Genomic DNA, 20816 nt, shown 5'->3' with positions numbered 1-20816 from the left:
TCTGGATTTGGCAGCAGCATGAGGAGGCGGTATATAGGGGCCCATGGCAGATTAGGGGCCTGGCAGCAGCTATGTGAGGCCCGTAATCTGCCTGCACCCTATGTCAAAAAATTTAACACACCAGCAGTGTGAAGAGACCTGAAAGTGGCACATGGCAGCAGAGTGTGGCGATGGAGACAGCAGCAATGGGAGGCCGTACAGGGACCATGACAGACTCTGGACTTGGCAGCAGCATGAGGAGGCGGTATATAGGGGCCCATGGCAGATTAGGGGCCTGGCAGCAGCTATGGGAGGCCCGTAATCTGCCAGCACCCTATGTCAAAAAATTTAACACACCAGCAGTGTGAAGAGACCTGAAAGTGGCACATGGCATGAGAGACTCTGGACCTGGCAGCAGCAGGAGGAGGCGGTATAGGGGCCCATGGCTGATTAGGGGCCTGGCAGCAGCTATGTGAGGCCCGTTATCTTGCAGCACCCTATGTCAAAAAATTTAACACACCAGCAGTGTGAAGAGACCTGAAAGTGGCACATGGCAGCAGAGTGTGGCGATGGAGACAGCAGCAATGGGAGGCCGTACAGGGACCCATGAGAGACTCTGGACCTGGCAGCAGCAGGAGGAGGTGGTATATAGGGGCCCATGGCAGATTAGGGGCCTGGCAGCAGCTATGTGAGGCCCGTAATCTGCCTGCACCCTATGTCAAAAAATTTAACACACCAGCAGTGTGAAGAGACCTGAAAGTGGCACATGGCAGCAGAGTGTGGCGATGGAGACAGCAGCAATGGGAGGCCGTACAGGGACCATGACAGACTCTGGACTTGGCAGCAGCATGAGGAGGCGGTATATAGGGGCCCATGGCAGATTAGGGGCCTGGCAGCAGCTATGTGAGGCCCGTAATCTGCCTGCACCCTATGTCAAAAAATTTAACACACCAGCAGTGTGAAGAGACCTGAAAGTGGCACATGGCAGAGTGTGGCGATGGAGACAGCAGCAATGGGAGGCCGTACAGGGACCATGACAGACTCTGGACTTGGCAGCAGCATGAGGAGGCGGTATATAGGGGCCCATGGCAGATTAGGGGCCTGGCAGCAGCTATGTGAGGCCCGTAATCTGCCTGCACCCTATGTCAAAAAATTTAACACACCAGCAGTGTGAAGAGACCTGAAAGTGGCACATGGCAGCAGAGTGTGGCGATGGAGACAGCAGCAATGGGAGGCCGTACAGGGACCATGACAGACTCTGGACTTGGCAGCAGCATGAGGAGGCGGTATATAGGGGCCCATGGCAGATTAGGGGCCTGGCAGCAGCTATGTGAGGCCCGTAATCTGCCTGCACCCTATGTCAAAAAATTAAACACACCAGCAGTGTGAAGAGACCTGAAAGTGGCACATGGCAGCAGAGTGTGGCGATGGAGACAGCAGCAATGGGAGGCCGTACAGGGACCATGACAGACTCTGGACTTGGCAGCAGCATGAGGAGGCGGTATATAGGGGCCCATGGCAGATTAGGGGCCTGGCAGCAGCTATGTGAGGCCCGTAATCTGCCTGCACCCTATGTCAAAAAATTAAACACACCAGCAGTGTGAAGAGACCTGAAAGTGGCACATGGCAGAGTGTGGCGATGGAGACAGCAGCAATGGGAGGCCGTACAGGGACCATGACAGACTCTGGACTTGGCAGCAGCATGAGGAGGCGGTATATAGGGGCCCATGGCAGATTAGGGGCCTGGCAGCAGCTATGTGAGGCCCGTAATCTGCCTGCACCCTATGTCAAAAAATTAAACACACCAGCAGTGTGAAGAGACCTGAAAGTGGCACATGGCAGAGTGTGGCGATGGAGACAGCAGCAATGGGAGGCCGTACAGGGACCATGACAGACTCTGGACTTGGCAGCAGCATGAGGAGGCGGTATATAGGGGCCCATGGCAGATTAGGGGCCTGGCAGCAGCTATGTGAGGCCCGTAATCTGCCTGCACCCTATGTCCAAAAATTTAACACACCAGCAGTGTGAAGAGACCTGAAAGTGGCACATGGCAGCAGAGTGTGGCGATGGAGACAGCAGCAATGGGAGGCCGTACAGGGACCCATGAGAGACTCTAGACTTGGCAGCAGCATGAGGAGGCGGTATATAGGGGCCCATGGCAGATTAGGGGCCTGGCAGCAGCTATGTGAGGCCCGTAATCTGCCTGCACCCTATGTCAAAAAATTTAACACACCAGCAGTGTGAAGAGACCTGAAAGTGGCACATGGCAGCAGAGTGTGGCGATGGAGACAGCAGCAATGGGAGGCCGTACAGGGACCATGACAGACTCTGGACTTGGCAGCAGCATGAGGAGGCGGTATATAGGGGCCCATGGCAGATTAGGGGCCTGGCAGCAGCTATGGGAGGCCCGTAATCTGCCAGCACCCTATGTCAAAAAATTTAACACACCAGCAGTGTGAAGAGACCTGAAAGTGGCACATGGCATGAGAGACTCTGGACCTGGCAGCAGCAGGAGGAGGCGGTATAGGGGCCCATGGCTGATTAGGGGCCTGGCAGCAGCTATGTGAGGCCCGTTATCTTGCAGCACCCTATGTCAAAAAATTTAACACACCAGCAGTGTGAAGAGACCTGAAAGTGGCACATGGCAGCAGAGTGTGGCGATGGAGACAGCAGCAATGGGAGGCCGTACAGGGACCCATGAGAGACTCTGGACCTGGCAGCAGCAGGAGGAGGTGGTATATAGGGGCCCATGGCAGATTAGGGGCCTGGCAGCAGCTATGTGAGGCCCGTAATCTGCCTGCACCCTATGTCAAAAAATTTAACACACCAGCAGTGTGAAGAGACCTGAAAGTGGCACATGGCAGCAGAGTGTGGCGATGGAGACAGCAGCAATGGGAGGCCGTACAGGGACCCATGAGAGACTCTGGACCTGGCAGCAGCAGGAGGAGGTGGTATATAGGGGCCTATGGCAGATTAGGGGCCTGGCAGCAGCTATAGGAGGCCCGTAATCTGCCAGCACCCTATGTCAAAAAATTCAACACACCAGCAGTGTGAGGAGACCTGAAAGTGGCACATGTTTGAGGCATGATTCATGGCGGATTTAGTCAGTTGTGTCAGGAACTGGTGGTTTGAAATCCAGACTAATCCACGCCTGATTCATTTTCACAAACGTGAGTCTCTCCACACTTTGGGTGGACAGTCGTGTCCTCCGCGGAGTTACAATACCTCCTGCCGCACTAAACACGCGCTCCGATGCCACGCTACTGGCCGGGCATGACAGCCTTTCAAGGGCAAATTCAGCTAGTTGGGGCCAAAGGTCAAGTTTCGTTGCCCAGTAGTCAAGGGGATTGTCTACCTCGGTTGGCAGGGTGCTGTCCAAGTAGGCCCAAGCCTGTTGTTTGAGCTCCTGCTCCAGGTCCACCTGATGCTGCTGCTGCTGCTGCGGCTGGTTAGTAGTTTCCTCACTGCGCTGGTGAAGAAAGCTACTCATCATCGACTGCAGACTGAGGCAGCCGCTGCTGGTGGAGCTGCCACTGCTCCTACCACCCCACCCCTCCCCTGCTGCCATGCCAGCGGAACGCGAGCGCACAGGGCCCACAGTGTCTGAGGATGGACGATGGCGCACAAAGGCAGAGACCAACTGACTACATAGGTGGTTTTTATAGTACGTAATTTTGGCCTCCCTCTCAGCAGGTGTGAAAAAGGCCACCATTTTGGACCGGTAGCGAGGGTCCAACAAGGTGGACAGCCAAAAGTCATCCCTCTGTCTGATGGTTATTATTCGGCTGTCGCTACGCAAGCAACCGAGCATGCTATGGGCCATTTGTGCCAAGGAATGCGAGGGACTCCCTGCCTCCATCTCCACAGCATACTGCCACGGTGCGTCTGGGTCCTCTGTCTCCTCCTCCTCCTCCTCTACCAGATGCTCCTGCTCCTCCACTCCTGTCCGCTGAGTGGAAAAACCACCCATTTCACTCAATAATTCCTGAGCACAAATGTCCTCCTCTACCTCCTCCTCTTCTTCCTGTCCTGCCCCCACAGGGGTCATGTGGCGTTGAGATCTGTGCGCCACGTCTACCGCACCCTGACCAGCCATTGTTAACAGCATTTGTTCCAGGACGTGCAACAGAGGAATGACGTCGTTCATCCCATAGTCCTGCCGACTCACGAATAGCGTGGCCTCCTCAAAGGGCCTGAGCAAGCGGCAGGTGTCACGCATGAGCTGCCAATGGCTGACATCTAAGTTACACAGGGGAGTACCTTTATCCGCTTGTAACATCAGGAAATCGGTGATGGCCTTTCGCTGCTCGTAAAGGCGGTCTAACATGTGTAGGGTTGAATTCCACCTTGTTGCAACGTCGCAGATCAGGCGATGCTGTGGAATTCCGTTCTGCCGCTGCAGCTCAATGAGGGTGTTCTTTGCGGTGTAGGAATGGCTGAAATGCATGCACAGTTTACGTGACATTTTAAGGATGTCTTGCAGTGGGATGGTGGATTTTAGGAACCGCTTGACAACCAGATTGAACACGTGAGCCATGCATGGCGCATGGCACAACCTTCCTTGACGCAGAGCAGACACCATGTTCTTTCCGTTGTCAGTCAACATGGTTCCGATTTTTAGTTTGCGCGGAGACAGCCATCTGTCGATTTCTCTGTTCATTACACTCAGCAGTTCCTCCCCTGTGTGACTACGTTCGCCAAGGCATACCAGGTGCAGCACAGCGTGACACCGTTGCGCCCTGCACATGTGATATGCCGGTCGGGTAATGGGACTTGGCACGGGGGTGGCGGCTGAGGACACGGCGGAAAAAGAGGTGGTAGAGGCGGACATGCTTGCTGGACCAAGGACGTGCAAACGTGGAGGCAAAAGCGTCGTGACCTGTCCAAGTTGCTGGTGCGGCTGTGCCGGCACCACGTTCACCCAGTGGGCCGTAAATGACATGTACTGTCCCTGACCGTAGTTACAGCTCCACACGTCGGCGCTGCCGTGCACTTTGGCAGAGACCGACATGCTCAAAGACTGGCCCACCATCTCTTCTACATGTGAATGCAGGGCTGGCACTGCCTTTTGGGCAAAGAAATGACGGCTTGGCACTCTCCACCGCGGCGCGGCACAAGCCATCATTTCTCGGAAAGGTGCTGAGTCCACCAGTTGGAAAGGGAGGGACTGCAGCACCAGCAACTTGGACAGGAGGACGTTCAGCTTTTGCACCGTCGGGTGCGTGCTCGCAAACTGTTGTCTCTTGGATACGGATTCCAAGAAAGACTGTTGACGGAATCCGAGAAGAGGAGTAGCAGGAGAAGGAGCATCTGAACGAGCGGAAGATGCCAATGAGCGACAACTCCCCTCAGCAGAGGTGTTGGAGCCTTGACTGGCTGATAGAGGGCGATTGACGACGTCGGGTGACGGAGCAAGTAACGGAGCGGGTGATGGAGCGGGGGCTGGGGCAGGCAGAACCGCCGTATGTTTATCACGGTTTTCCCAGGCCACCGAATGGTGACGCTGCATATGCTGACGCAACGCTGTAGTCCCAACATGGGCCCCCTGGCCACGCTTGCATTTCTGGCCACATAGTCGACATACGGCTACGTTTACTTCCTCGGGCGGCTTGAGGAAAAATTGCCACACCACCGAGTAGGAAACTTTGCCCCCGCTACTCTTCACTGGCTGACTGCTACTTCCTCCGTGCGCACCGGCACCACTACTGGCCGTGGTGGTAGGCTGCAGTGGAGCTGGTGCTCTACTCCGTGGACGTTTGGCTCCACTGACACTGATGCGACCCTGCTGCTGTCTCCTGGGCAACCCACCGACTGTTTTGCTCGCTGCCAAGCTGCCACCCTCTTCTCCTGATGATGCGGAAGAAATTGCCTGATGACGACGAGGCTGCCAAGTGCGATCAACCTCCTCATCATCAAGTAGGGTCTCCGCCTCACTACTAGCCCCCTCGGCTGCGTCTGGGTCAGGAGACAGACCTGTCTCTAGACCGGCTACCGAGCCACTCTCCTCGCCAGTACTTGTTCGCTTGGCTGCTGAAAAGGCCGATGTCTCCCCCCGTTCCTGACCGCCCTCTGTTAGCTCTTCCTCACTGTACAGTGGGGCTGAGCCCACAGCATGCGATACTTCGCTTGGTGAGGGAACAGCAAAGGACAGGGGCAGGTAGAGGACACGTGATTTCAGTGGGCTTGGTCCCGGGCCATGCCAACTAACGGTTGTGTCTGACGTACCCACCGACCGTTGGCTGTAGGTGTCAGAGGTGACCTGGGAAGAGGAAGACGACCGAGCCAACCAATCAATGACGGCAGGGTTGTCGGTGGAGACACGACCGCTGGATGACACCGGGAGCACTGGCCTCTGGCTGCGAATACTGCTGCCTCGACCCCTTCCTCTGCTGCCACGTCTGCTCGCTCCTAAAACATTGCCTCCTCTGCCACTCCTCTGCATGTTGTCTGACATACTATTTAATTCAACGATTAGGTGTCCCTGAGTAACAATTCTCTGGCACTCAGTAACAATTCTGTCTGTCCCTGAGTAACAATTCTCTGGCACTCAGTAACAATTCTGTCTGTCCCTGAGTAACAATTCTCTGGCACTCAGTAACAATTCTGTCTGTCCCTGAGTATGAATTCTGTGGCCCTGAGTAACAATTCTGTGTCTGCGCGAGTAACAATTCTGTGTCTGTGCAAGTAACAATTTTGTGTCTGTGCGAGTAACAATTCTCTGGCACTCAGTAACAATTCTGTCTGTCCCTGAGTATGAATTCTGTGGCCCTGAGTAACAATTCTGTGTCTGTGCGAGTAACAATTCTGTGTCTGTGCGAGTAACAATTCTGTGTCTGTGCAAGTAACAATTTTGTGTCTGTGCGAGTAACAATTCTCTGGCACTCAGTAACAATTCTGTCTGTCCCTGAGTAACAATTCTCTGGCACTCAGTAACAATTCTGTCTGTCCCTGAGTAACAATTCTCTGGCACTCAGTAACAATTCTGTCTGTCCCTGAGTAACAATTCTCTGGCACTCAGTAACAATTCTGTCTGTCCCTGAGTAACAATTCTCTGGCACTCAGTAACAATTCTGTCTGTCCCTGAGTATGAATTCTGTGGCCCTGAGTAACAATTCTGTGTCTGTGCGAGTAACAATTCTGTGTCTGTGCAAGTAACAATTTTGTGTCTGTGCGAGTAACAATTCTCTGGCACTCAGTAACAATTCTGTCTGTCCCTGAGTAACAATTCTCTGGCACTCAGTAACAATTCTGTCTGTCCCTGAGTAACAATTCTCTGGCACTCAGTAACAATTCTGTCTGTCCCTGAGTATGAATTCTGTGGCCCTGAGTAACAATTCTGTCTCTGTGCGAGTAACAATTCTGTGTCTGTGCAAGTAACAATTTTGTGTCTGTGAGAGTAACAATTCTCTGGCACTCAGTAACAATTCTGTCTGTCCCTGAGTAAGAATTCTCTGGCACTCAGTAACAATTCTGTCTGTCCCTGAGTAACAATTCTCTGGCACTCAGTAACAATTCTGTCTGTCCCTGAGTAACAATTCTGTCTGTCCCTGAGTATGAATTCTGTGGCCCTGAGTAAGAATTCTCTGGCACTCAGTAACAATTCTGTCTGTCCCTGAGTATGAATTCTGTGGCCCTGAGTAACAATTGTGTGTCTGTGCAAGTAACAATTCTGTGTCTGTGCAAGTAACAATTTTGTGTCTGTGAGAGTAACAATTCTCTGGCACTCAGTAACAATTCTGTCTGTCCCTGAGTAACAATTCTCTGGCACTCAGTAACAATTCTGTCTGTCCCTGAGTATGAATTCTGTGGCCCTGAGTAACAATTCTGTCTCTGTGCGAGTAACAATTCTGTGTCTGTGCAAGTAACAATTTTGTGTCTGTGAGAGTAACAATTCTCTGGCACTCAGTAACAATTCTGTCTGTCCCTGAGTAAGAATTCTCTGGCACTCAGTAACAATTCTGTCTGTCCCTGAGTAACAATTCTCTGGCACTCAGTAACAATTCTGTCTGTCCCTGAGTATGAATTCTGTGGCCCTGAGTAACAATTCTGTGTCTGTGCGAGTAACAATTCTGTGTCTGTGCAAGTAACAATTTTGTGTCTGTGAGAGTAACAATTCTCTGGCACTCAGTAACAATTCTGTCTGTCCCTGAGTAAGAATTCTCTGGCACTCAGTAACAATTCTGTCTGTCCCTGAGTAACAATTCTCTGGCACTCAGTAACAATTCTGTCTGTCCCTGAGTAACAATTCTGTCTGTCCCTGAGTATGAATTCTGTGGCCCTGAGTAAGAATTCTCTGGCACTCAGTAACAATTCTGTCTGTCCCTGAGTATGAATTCTGTGGCCCTGAGTAACAATTGTGTGTCTGTGCAAGTAACAATTCTGTGTCTGTGCAAGTAACAATTTTGTGTCTGTGAGAGTAACAATTCTCTGGCACTCAGTAACAATTCTGTCTGTCCCTGAGTAACAATTCTCTGGCACTCAGTAACAATTCTGTCTGTCCCTGAGTATGAATTCTGTGGCCCTGAGTAACAATTCTGTCTCTGTGCGAGTAACAATTCTGTGTCTGTGCAAGTAACAATTTTGTGTCTGTGAGAGTAACAATTCTCTGGCACTCAGTAACAATTCTGTCTGTCCCTGAGTAAGAATTCTCTGGCACTCAGTAACAATTCTGTCTGTCCCTGAGTAACAATTCTCTGGCACTCAGTAACAATTCTGTCTGTCCCTGAGTATGAATTCTGTGGCCCTGAGTAACAATTCTGTGTCTGTGCGAGTAACAATTCTGTGTCTGTGCAAGTAACAATTTTGTGTCTGTGCGAGTAACAATTCTCTGGCACTCAGTAACAATTCTGTCTGTCCCTGAGTAACAATTCTCTGGCACTCAGTAACAATTCTGTCTGTCCCTGAGTATGAATTCTGTGGCCCTGAGTAACAATTCTGTGTCTGTGCGAGTAACAATTCTGTGTCTGTGCAAGTAACAATTTTGTGTCTGTGCGAGTAACAATTCTCTGGCACTCAGTAACAATTCTGTCTGTCCCTGAGTAACAATTCTCTGGCACTCAGTAACAATTCTGTCTGTCCCTGAGTAACAATTCTCTGGCACTCAGTAACAATTCTGTCTGTCCCTGAGTAACAATTCTCTGGCACTCAGTAACAATTCTGTCTGTCCCTGAGTAACAATTCTCTGGCGCTCAGTAACAATTCTGTCTGTCCCTGAGTATGAATTCTGTGGCCCTGAGTAACAATTCTGTGTCTGTGCGAGTAACAATTCTGTGTCTGTGCAAGTAACAATTTTGTGTCTGTGCGAGTAACAATTCTCTGGCACTCAGTAACAATTCTGTCTGTCCCTGAGTAACAATTCTCTGGCACTCAGTAACAATTCTGTCTGTCCCTGAGTAACAATTCTCTGGCACTCAGTAACAATTCTGTCTGTCCCTGAGTATGAATTCTGTGGCCCTGAGTAACAATTCTGTGTCTGCGCGAGTAACAATTCTGTGTCTGTGCAAGTAACAATTTTGTGTCTGTGCGAGTAACAATTCTCTGGCACTCAGTAACAATTCTGTCTGTCCCTGAGTAACAATTCTCTGGCACTCAGTAACAATTCTGTCTGTCCCTGAGTAACAATTCTCTGGCACTCAGTAACAATTCTGTCTGTCCCTGAGTAACAATTCTCTGGCACTCAGTAACAATTCTGTCTGTCCCTGAGTAACAATTCTCTGGCACTCAGTAACAATTCTGTCTGTCCCTGAGTAACAATTCTCTGGCACTCAGTAACAATTCTGTCTGTCCCTGAGTAACAATTCTCTGGCACTCAGTAACAATTCTGTCTGTCCCTGAGTAACAATTCTGTCTGTCCCTGAGAATGAATTCTGTGGCCCTGAGTAAGAATTCTCTGGCACTCAGTAACAATTCTGTCTGTCCCTGAGTAACAATTCTCTGGCACTCAGTAACAATTCTGTCTGTCCCTGAGTAAAAATTCTGTGGCCCTAATAACGTTTCTGTGGCCCTAAGTAACAATTCTCTGGCACTGAGTAACAATTCTGTCTGTCCCTGAGTATGAATTCTGTGGCCCTAACTAGCGTTTCTTTGTCCCTAAATAACGATTCTGTGGCCCTCATTAACAAGTCTGTGTCCCTGAGTAATGGTTCTCTGTCCCTAAGTAACTTCTCTCTGTCCCCAATTCTCGTTTCTGTGGCCCTAACTCTGTCCCTGTCCCTAGTACAGAGCGGTCTGCCTCTGTTCAATGACTGCAGGCAAATGAAGATTTCCAAAATGGCCGCTATATATACCTCGACCATTACACAGTGCTGGCTGGCTGGCTGCTGATTGGCTGATGCGATCACATGTCGTTGAGGAATGCATTATGGGGCAGCGCGCCTTGTCTGCGCGCCTTCCCCGACATCCCCGCTCCGTCGCCGCACATGTCAGCCGCCATTTTCGGAAAAATTTCGATTCGCGCGTCCGAATTAGGCTGTTTTTCGGATTCGGCACGAATCGAAATTTTTCCGATATTCGACTCGAATTCCACTTCGGATACTTCGATTCGCTCATCTCTAATTATAATGAAGGTAATTATGTCACTCCGTTTATGGCCTTGCGGTCAGAATATAATGTGGGAAGATCAATACGAATATAATGGGCTTTCTGAAGGGCGGTGATATATGTGTCCGGGCTGGCGGCTCGCTCTTTTCCTCTTAAAGGGTCAAAAGCTGAAGCAGCCGATTGCAGGGCAATCAGTGAAGAATTAATTATATGTGAAGGCTGACTTCATCATAGCAAGTCAACACTGATGCTACTAATAAAAATAATAATAATAATAATTAAAAATATATATATAAAATGATATATACACACACAGGTCCATATATATTTGGACACAGGCACAATTTTCATACTTTTGGCTCAGAATACATTAAAACGAAACAATCCAAATGAATTTGAAGTGCAGACTTTCAGCTTTAATTTAGGGGGTTGAACATAAATATCAAGTACAAAGTTTAGGAACTGCAACCATTTTTATACAGAGTCCCTCCATTTTCAGGGGCTCAAATGTAATTGGATAAATGAATATAATCATAAATAAAATGTTCATTTGTAATGTTTTGTTGAGAATCCTTTACTGGCAATGACTGCCTGAAGTCTGGAACCCATGGACATTACCAAAGACTGGGTTTCCTCCTTTCTGATGCTTTGCCTGAAGTCTGGAACCCATGGACATTACCAAAGACTGGGTTTCCTCCTTTCTGATGCTTTGCCTGAAGTCTGGAACCCATGGACATTACCAAAGACTTGGTTTCCTCCTTTCTGATGCTTTGCCTAAAGTCTGGAACCCATTGACATTACCAAAGACTGGGTTTCCTCCTTTCTGATGCTTTGCCTGAAGTCTGGAACCCAAGGACATGACCAAAGACTGGGTTTCCTCCTTTCTGATGCTTTGCCTGAAATCTGGAACCCATGGCCATGACCAAAGACTGGGTTTCCTCCTTTCTGATGGTTTGCCAGGCTCTAACTGCAGCTGTCTTCAGTTGTTCTTTGTTTGTGGGTCTTTATGCCTTTTAGTTTTGCCTTCAGCAAGTGAAATGCATGCTCAGTTGGGTTGAGATCAGGTGATTGACTTGGCCATTGCACAATATTCCACTTCTTTTCCTTAAAAAGCTCCTGGGTTGCATTTGCAGTGTGCTTTGGATCATCGTCCATCTGTACTGTGAAGCGCCGTCCAATCAACTTTGTTGCATTTGGCTGAATCTGGGCTGACAGTATATCTGTAAACACTGCAGAATTCATCTGTCTGCTTCTGTCTTCTGTCACATGATCAATAACCACCAATGACCCAGTCCCACTGGAAGCCATGCATGCCCATGCCATCACACTGCCTCCACCATGTTTTACAGATGACGTTGTGTGCTTTGGATCATGAGCTGTTCCAAGCCTTCTCCACACTTTTTTCTTCCCGTCAGTCTGGTACAGATTAATCTTCATTAATCTGTCCAAAGAATGCTTTTCCAGAACTTATCTGGCTTTTTTAGATGTTTTTTGGCAAAGTCTAATCTGGCTTTTCTATTCTTCAGACTTATGAATGGTTTGAATTTGCTTTCATAAAGTCTTCTCTTGATTGTAGACTTTGACAATGATACGCCCACCTTCTGGAGAGGGTCCTTCACTTGTCTGGATGTTGTGAATGAGTTTTTCTTTACCATAGAGAGGATCCTGCGATCATCTACTACTGTTGTCTTCCATTGACGTCCATGCCTTTTTTTGTTGCTGAGCTCACCAGTGCGTTCTTCTTTCCTCAGAATGTACCAAACTGTTGATCTGGCCACTCCTAATGTTACTGCCATATCTCTGATGGATTTGTTTAGTTTTTGAAGTCTTATAATGGTCTGTTTCACTTACATGAACAGCGCCTTTGAACGCATGATGGAGGTTCACAGCAAAAGATTCCAAATGCAAATACCACACTTAGAATCAACACCAGACCTTTTTCTTGCTTATGTGATGAAGAAATAATGAAAGAGTAGCCCAAACCTGGCCATGAAACAGCTTCTGATTCAACTGCCCAATTACTTTTGGTCCCTTGAAAAAGGCTACTCTTAAGGGCTGTAATTCCTAAATGCTTCCTCCAATGTGGATGCACATACCCTCAAATTAAACCTGAGTGTGCACTTTCAGCCCATATCCATTATATAACTATAGCTGGAATATGTTTTGGTAAATACCTGAAAAAATCTAAAATTGTGCGTGTGCCCAAATATATGTAGACCTGTGTGTATATGTATAAGTCTATATATATATATATATATATATATATATATATATATATATATACACACACACATTAAAAAAAGTGTTGAATACAGAGGGGGCAGCCATGATGGCTCATCGCGGCACTCGCATGACAAAGAAATGGCAGTTTTTATCACACAACGACATTTGGGGAATGCTTTCCATCCAATCTGGTTTTAAAATCTTTCAGGTACGTTTCTATTCTTTCATGGTTAGATAATGCCTTGTAGCACTGGAGTCCAATCTGCAATCCTCGGTTCAAATACCGGCCAGGGCTCTATGTACATGGAGTTTGTATCTTGTCTCTGTACTTACGTTGGTTTCCTCCTACACTCCATAGACATGTTGGTTAGCTCTTGTCTTAGGGACCTTAAATTGTAAGCTCCTTGATGGCAGGGCATGTACAGCTTGTAAAATGCTGCATAAATCATCGGCAGTATAGGAAACCCTGTAATGATAAATAATAGGATTGAATGATATTGATCACCTATTGCTTGATAATAGTGTATATGTGGGATTCCTGTAAATGTGAGCCTACAGTGCCACCCACTGCTGGATTTATGTAACTACAGGATGTTACATTCTGGCAGTCTACATAGATCAGCAGTGGAGAGTTACATAAAGGCAGGAGAATTGCCTTCCAGCAGTGCAGAGAATTTCAGGAGAGGAGAGTTTGGTTCCAATCACACCTGCTCAATGTTTATTAGCATGCGTTTTTGTGTGCAACGGCGTAGGGCAACCCATTCATGGTAATGGGCAATCTTACGTGCAATAAACGCACTAATGTAGCCCCTGGTGCCTTTTTTGGGAGCAGAACTTGGTGCGTTTACTGAGCGATAAACACACGTTCTTTTTCTGCGTTTTAGGGTATCATTAAGAAAAATGGTATCGCAAGTGCATAGTGCGTTTGTTGAGCGTTTTACATCAATGTGTTTCTGTGTGTGTTCCTAGAGTGCGAAGGTGTGAATGAGGCCTCAGAGGAAGGAGAAGAGTTCTTCAGCAGAGCAGAGTATTTCAGGAGAGGAGAGTTATAGAGGAAGGAGCGGAGTCCTCCAGCAGCGCAGAGTATTTCAGGAGAGGAGAGTTATAGAGGAAGGAGCGGAGTCCTCCAGCAGAGCAGAGTATTTCAGGAGAGGAGAGGTATAGAGGAAGGAGCGGAGTCCTCCAGCAGTGCAGAGTATTTCAGGAGAGGAGAGTTATAGAGCAAGGAGCGGAGTCCTCCAGCAGTGCAGAGTATTTCAGGAGAGGAGAGTTATAGAGCAAGGAGCGGAGTCCTCCAGCAGAGCAGAGTATTTCAGGAGAGGAGAGTTATAGAGGAGAGTTATAGAGGAAGGAGCAGAGTCCTCCAGCAGTGCAGAGTATTTCAGGAGAGGAGAGTTATAGAGGAAGGAGCGGAGTCCTCCAGCAGTGCAGAGTATTTCAGGAGAGGAGAGTTACAGAGGAAGGAGCAGAGTCCTCCAGCAGCGCAGAGTATTTCAGGAGAGGAGAGTTATAGAGGAAGGAGCGGAGTCCTCCAACAGCGCAGAGTATTTCAGGAGAGGAGAGTTATAGAGGAAGGAGCGGAGTCCTCCAGCAGTGCAGAGTATTTCAGGAGAGGAGAGTTATAGAGGAAGGAGCAGAGTCCTCCAACAGTGCAGAGTATTTCAGGAGAGGAGAGTTACAGAGGAAGGAGCAGAGTCCTCCAGCAGCGCAGAGTATTTCAGGAGAGGAGAGTTATAGAGGAAGGAGCGGAGTCCTCCAACAGCGCAGAGTATTTCAGGAGAGGAGAGTTATAGAGGAAGGAGCGGAGTCCTCCAGCAGTGCAGAGTATTTCAGGAGAGGAGAGTTATAGAGGAAGGAGCAGAGTCCTCCAACAGTGCAGAGTATTTCAGGAGAGGAGAGTTATAGAGGAAGGAGCGGAGTCCTCCAGCAGCGCAGAGTATTTCAGGAGAGGAGAGTTATAGAGGAAGGAGCGGAGTCCTCCAGCAGCGCAGAGTATTTCAGGAGAGGAGGGTTATAGAGGAAGGAGCGGAGTCCTCCAGCAGCGCAGAGTATTTCAGGAGAGGAGGGTTATAGAGGAAGGAGCGGAGTCCTCCAGCAGCGCAGAGTATTTCAGGAGAGGAGAGTTATAGAGGAAGGAGCGGAGTCCTCCAGCAGAGCAGAGTATTTCAGGAGAGGAGAGTTATAGAGGAAGGAGCGGAGTCCTCGAGCAGAGCAGAGTATTTCAGGAGAGGAGAGTTATAGAGGAAGGAGCAGAGTCCTCCAGCAGCGCAGAGTATTTCAAGAGAGGAGAGTTATAGAGGAAGGAGCGGAGTCCTCCAGCAGCGCAGAGTATTTCAGGAGAGGAGAGTTATAGAAGAAGGAGCGGAGTCCTCCAACAGTGCAGAGTATTTCAAGAGAGGAGAGTTATAGAGGAAGGAGCGGAGTCCTCCAGCAGCGCAGAGTATTTCAGGAGAGGAGAGTTATAGAAGAAGGAGCGGAGTTCTCCAGCAGAGTATTTCAGGTTTTTTTCTTTCCTTAAGGCTGATGAAATCTTCTTTGATTTGCAGATATCGTTGCAGTTTTCCTCTTCCCTGTACATTGTGTTTTATTGCAGATGATAAAATTTGTTCCCTCCAAAATTTGTCTTGTTAAATATTTGCCGCAGTTTATTCCGGGGGCAGATTTGTGGCGTGCTCTGTACAGGATGTAATGTATTGCCGTTTCCATATTAATTGTCTATAATTCAGCTAAATGAGATTTCCATCCAAATACTAAATAAAATATATTAATAATGCGGCAGATTAGGAGCTCCGACTCCTCGTGAATATTCAGCGAGGGATTGTGCGCAGAGTCATGTCATCATAAAACAACTTCCCGACGCCATCCATCCTGAAAAGTAAATGTCAATGGCAGAAGGAATGCGCACAGATTCTGAAATGATTCTTCACAGTAACAGAAATGTTTTGGGTGTTTTATTCCCTTTTGAATTTGTTCCATATTAAAGAACTGAATTGATTACTGAAGTGCTCGCCGCTTATAATTAAACTCCCCAACTATTCATCACAAACACAATCTTATGTTCCCTTTTCTACGTGCGCAAAATAAACGATAATCCTTTAGAAAGGAATTGTATATATAAACAAAACAATGAAATAAATATAATAAATCCAATCAATAAATAAACAAATGATACAATCCTGCATTCTGCACTATTGTGTGTCTAATCCGTGAACAGAACAAATCTCTGCTTGTTAATAGGAACCTGAAATACCCCCCCCCCCCCCCCCCCCGCCCGCATCATTTCCAAGGGTGAGATAACCCAAAAATAGGGGGGGGGGGGTGCACGGAGGTGGTGGGGTTCACAACAAGAGTTGTTATTGACACTATCTGTTGGATTTAGCACAGAGCGGATAAAGGAGAGCGCAGAATGCGGGATTGTATCATTTGTTTATTTATTGATCGGAATATATTATATTTGTTGTTTTTCCTTTTATATGGGATTATTGTTTATTTTGTACATGTGGAAAGGGATACATGAGCTTGTTCTTGTGATTATTAGTGCGGTCGTTTAATTATAAACATTGAGAACTATTATAATCAATTTCTGTTTAATCATTATATGATATGAAGCACAGCATGCTATAGGTGACATGAGCAATAGGATATAGGTGATAAGGAATACAGGTGATATAGATTGTTTTTTTTGGTCATAGATTATATAGATTATAGGTGTGATAGGTGATAGTTCATAGAAATGACAGATGATATGGGTGATAAGTGATAGAGATGATAGGTATTGGTGATATAGGTAATAGATATATGTGATAGAGATGATAGGTATTGGTGATATAGGTAATAGATATATGTGATAGAGATGATAGGTATTGGTGATATTGGTAATAGATATATGTGATAGAGATGATAGGTATTGGTGATATCGGTAATAGATATATGTGAAAGAGATGATAGGTATTGGTGATATTGGTAATAGATATATGTGAAAGAGATGATAGGTATTGGTGATATTGGTAATAGATATATGTGATAGAGATGATAGGTATTGGTGATATCAATAATAGATATATGTGATAGAGATGATAAGTATTGGTGATATCAATAATAGATATATGTGATAGAGATGATAGGTATTGGTGATATCAATAATAGATATATGTGATAGAGATGATAGGTATTGGTGATATCAATAATAGATATATGTGATAGAGATGATAGGTATTGGTGATATTGGTAATAGATATATGTGATAGAGATGATAGGTATTGGTGATATCGGTAATAGATATATGTGATAGAGATGATAGGTACTGGTGATATCATATATATTGTCACCAGAACAGAAACAGAGGGCAATTCTTTCAATGGGGACACCTCTTCTAATGGTGACCTTACATGGAACAATTTCATATACAATTATATTGTCAATCGATTTACTGTCGGGGAGAAAAATACAATCAAAAAGATCATCGAATGCACTAAACACTTAACAATCATATTTATCAGTGATCAGATTTTACATTCAGACTGATTTGAATCATTTCAAAAATTGATCGGTTTTCCTTAAAATCGATCGATAACACCGTAGGTGTCTTTCCAGCAATTCATAGATTTACTCCTATTGTTTGATTCTGTGATTGGTCATTTGATCAGGTTGTTACATGTATGGCCGCCATAAGAGGGGGTTATCCTGAGTTGGGAGAGATTTCTTCTCAGGAAATGAAGGGATATCTCCCCAATGGGGTCTGTACGGATGGTGTACAGCGCTCCACCCTATGTTGGTGCTGATGATGTCATATTGATGGGTATATAAAGGGATAAATGCTATATAACATCTGGTTTTCGGCAGGACGCTGGGCGAGGCCTGGGCACAGCTGAAGAAGAGTCTGGCGGATGAGGCTGAAGTTCATCTGAAATTCTCCTCCAAGGTAAATACCGGAGCTTTGCTTTCCGATCTCACATCTCAGATTTCACTGATTTGTAACAATGTTGTAGTGACAATAAAAATGTATATAATAAACTCCGCAGGGGGCGTGAACAAGTGTCATGTGACCAAGGAGATCAATTTCTGAATCTCCAAATTCCCTCAATTACCCAATTTCTGGGATTTCAGGGACCTCTGTCTAGACTGAGATGTTCAACCTGCTCCTGATGGCTGCAATCCATGGCTTGTAACTGTCAGGTGTGCGCCCACTCAGAGCCAATGTGCACAGCACTCGGTAGTGAGGAAGTGGGGGAGATCGTGGCTCTGACTAATGCAGGCCATAGACGGATCGAAAATCGGCCAATTTTTCATCCGAAAAAAAAATCGGCCGATTTTCGCACCGTTAGTGGGTTAATTGGTCGGCCATTTTTCAGGTTTTTGACACATTTTTTTTATCGGTAAAGTTGGAAAATTTGCGGCCGATTTTCCCGGCAATGATGGGTAATTGGCCGATCGTTTTACCGATAAAAAATCTGCGCATGAGCCGTGACCTGCAAGAAGAAAAAAAAAAGAAAAGAAGAAGAAGAAAAAGAAGAAGAAAAAGAAGCAGAAGAAGAAGAAGAAAAAAGAAGAAGAAAAGAAGAAAAAGAAGAAGAAGAAGAAAAAGAAGCAGAAGAAGAAGAAGATAAAGAAGAAGAATAAGAAGAAAAAGCAGAAAAAGAAGAATTCCAGTCCGCTATTATATTTTATATGAAAAGTCTTGCGGTTGCAACAATGTATCTATTTGTATCCGAATAAAAACATCTGTATCCGAAATGGATACAAATAGATACAATGTTGCAACCGCAAGACTTTTTCATGTCAAATATAATAGCGGAGCTCTCTGCAGGGACATAATTAAATGCCGGCCGTAGACGGGACAAAAATTGACCAATTTTTTTACCGTTGGTGGAAACGTCGGCCGATCGAACAACTGATTTTTCAATTTTTTTTTTCTTATAAAAAAAACAGACGGTTTTCGACCCGTCTATGGCCTGCATAATGCTGGCCATACATTATACAATTTTCTTGAGAATTTTGCATTAGAATTACCAAAAACCATATAATATGAGGTCAAACCAAAACAACCCTTTCAATTGTATCCAATTAGGCAGGCCCTTGTTCTACATAGTTTAACCCCTTTGCGCTGGCACCTCCCAGCCCTTTAAGAGGTTTCACAACGGGGGGTGTGGTTTTACGGTCAAGTGACCGCCGTGATTCGCTGTCACAGCGGTCACATGATCGGAAAAGGTCCTGACCGCAAGGGGAGATCGGGACCTTTCCGTGAGTCACAGACATACGTGTTGGGAGCATGCAGGGTGCGCACTCTCAGCACATATGTATTTTCAAATGGTACGTAAATATGCGGCCACAATATTTCGGTTATAGGTGGAGTTTTGGATTTTGGTGACTCCAGTGGCGAGACCCCTCGTCCTAGTTGCTGTCTTTTCCCCGCTCACTTTGGGGTGGTCTCCCTTCTCCTGTTACATTGTCCATAATATCAATTCGAGAGATGCAAGATACCACCTGGTTGGTGTATCTCTGCAGTATCCACCAAACACTGAACAACATTGAAAGGGAGTGGGGCAGTTCTGAAGACTGGGGTGAAGCTGAGTTTGGGGGGATTTGGAAGGAATGGTTTAAAGGGTTAAGGGTACCTAGAATCATCAAGTGGTGGGCGCCCCTATGGGCTCCTCTTTTCTGGAAGAGCACATTTTAATGATGACCAGGGGTGGACTGACAACTCATAGGGCCCCCGGGCAATAGGGGATCATGGGGCCCCTGTGTCCTTGCCCAAACTCAAAAAAGCCTATGAAAAAGGCACCAGGGGCATCTCATGGGGCCCCCTACTGACCCCGGGCCCTCAGGCAGTTCCCGAGTTTCCAAATGGTCAGTCCGCCCCTGATGATGATCCATTCAAAGATCCATTCAAAGTTATATTTAAAGGATCCCCTCAATGCAGTGAGCGCCTCCTTCCATGTGGGGCCCGTCAATGTTCAGTGGAGTCTCGGGATCCAGGGGCTCTCGGCGTTCCTGGTTGGAGCTCCTCTATGAATGGGGATATCCTCATCCTTGTCTTCTGAACTCGCAGTAGATGAGATCTCCCTCCTCCAGTTACAGAGTGAAGTAGAGAAACCATTACTGAACTTCCGAGAAAACTTCAAGAAGGACATGAAGAAGTTCGACCATCACATCGCCGACTTACGAAAACAGCTGAGCAGCCGATACGCAGCCGTAGAGAAGGTGAGTTATGGGCTCTCTGATTGGTGGTCATTATTACCTAGGTATTTTGAATGCTTTGTGATTGGTTGTGGCTTTTACCCAGGTAAAATGAATGTGCTGTGATTGGTCATTGTTATTGATCTGATGTCATGAATGCTTTGTGATTGGTTGTTGCTGGTACCTGAGTATAATGAAACTCTGTGATTGGTTTTTGTTATTACCCCGATATAATGAATGTGCTGCGATTGGTTATTGCCATCGACCAGGTGTAATGTACACACTGTAATTGGTCATTACTATTACCTGGGTGTAATAAATGTTCCGTAATTGGTCATTGCTATTACCTGGGTATAATAAATGTTCTGTAATTGGTCATTGCTAATATCACAGGCTCTGTGATTGGTTGTTGCTATTACCAGGATATATTTAATGTGCTATGAATGGTCCTTTTTATTACCCTGGTATATTGAATGTGTTCTCATTGGTTGTTGCTATTACTCACTTATAATTAGTGCGCTGTGATTGGTCTTTGTTATTACCCAGATATAATAAATGCTCTGTGATTGGTTATTTTTATACCCAGGTGTGAAGAATGTGCTATGATCGCTTGCAGCTATTACCCAGATATAATGAATGCTCTGTGATTGGTTGTTGATATTGCCTAGGTAGAATGAATGCACTGTGATTGGTCATTGCTATTGCCCATAATAAATGCTATGCGATTGGTCGGTACTTTTACCAGGTATAATGAATGTGCTGTGATTGGTTGTTGCTTCTACCCACATATAATGAATGCACTGTGATTGGTCATTTTTTCTACCCACTTTAAAAAACACTCTGTCATTGGTTGTTGCTATCACTTGGGTAAAAATAATGCATGGTAATTTGTCACTATT

General features: G+C 46.4%; 1 protein-coding gene across 1 annotated transcript in view; it reads left to right on the top strand.

Moving 5' to 3' along the window:
- GAS7 (growth arrest specific 7) overlaps window positions 1-20816 on the top strand; it is a 78894-nt gene that overhangs the window by 40473 nt on the left and 17605 nt on the right. The window contains exons 5-6 of the mRNA XM_089657914.1: window positions 17584-17662; window positions 19813-19941. Of these exons, the coding sequence (XP_089514040.1) occupies window positions 17584-17662; window positions 19813-19941 (208 nt within the window). The remainder of the gene's footprint in view (window positions 1-17583; window positions 17663-19812; window positions 19942-20816) is intronic.

The sequence above is a fragment of the Staurois parvus genome, unplaced genomic scaffold, assembly GCF_062004578.1.
Source record: "Staurois parvus isolate SC_StPar_1 unplaced genomic scaffold, SC_StPar_1.0 ptg001041l, whole genome shotgun sequence".
In the NCBI taxonomy this organism is placed as follows: Eukaryota; Metazoa; Chordata; class Amphibia; order Anura; family Ranidae; genus Staurois; species Staurois parvus.
This window is presented reverse-complemented; position numbering and strand designations above follow the sequence as displayed.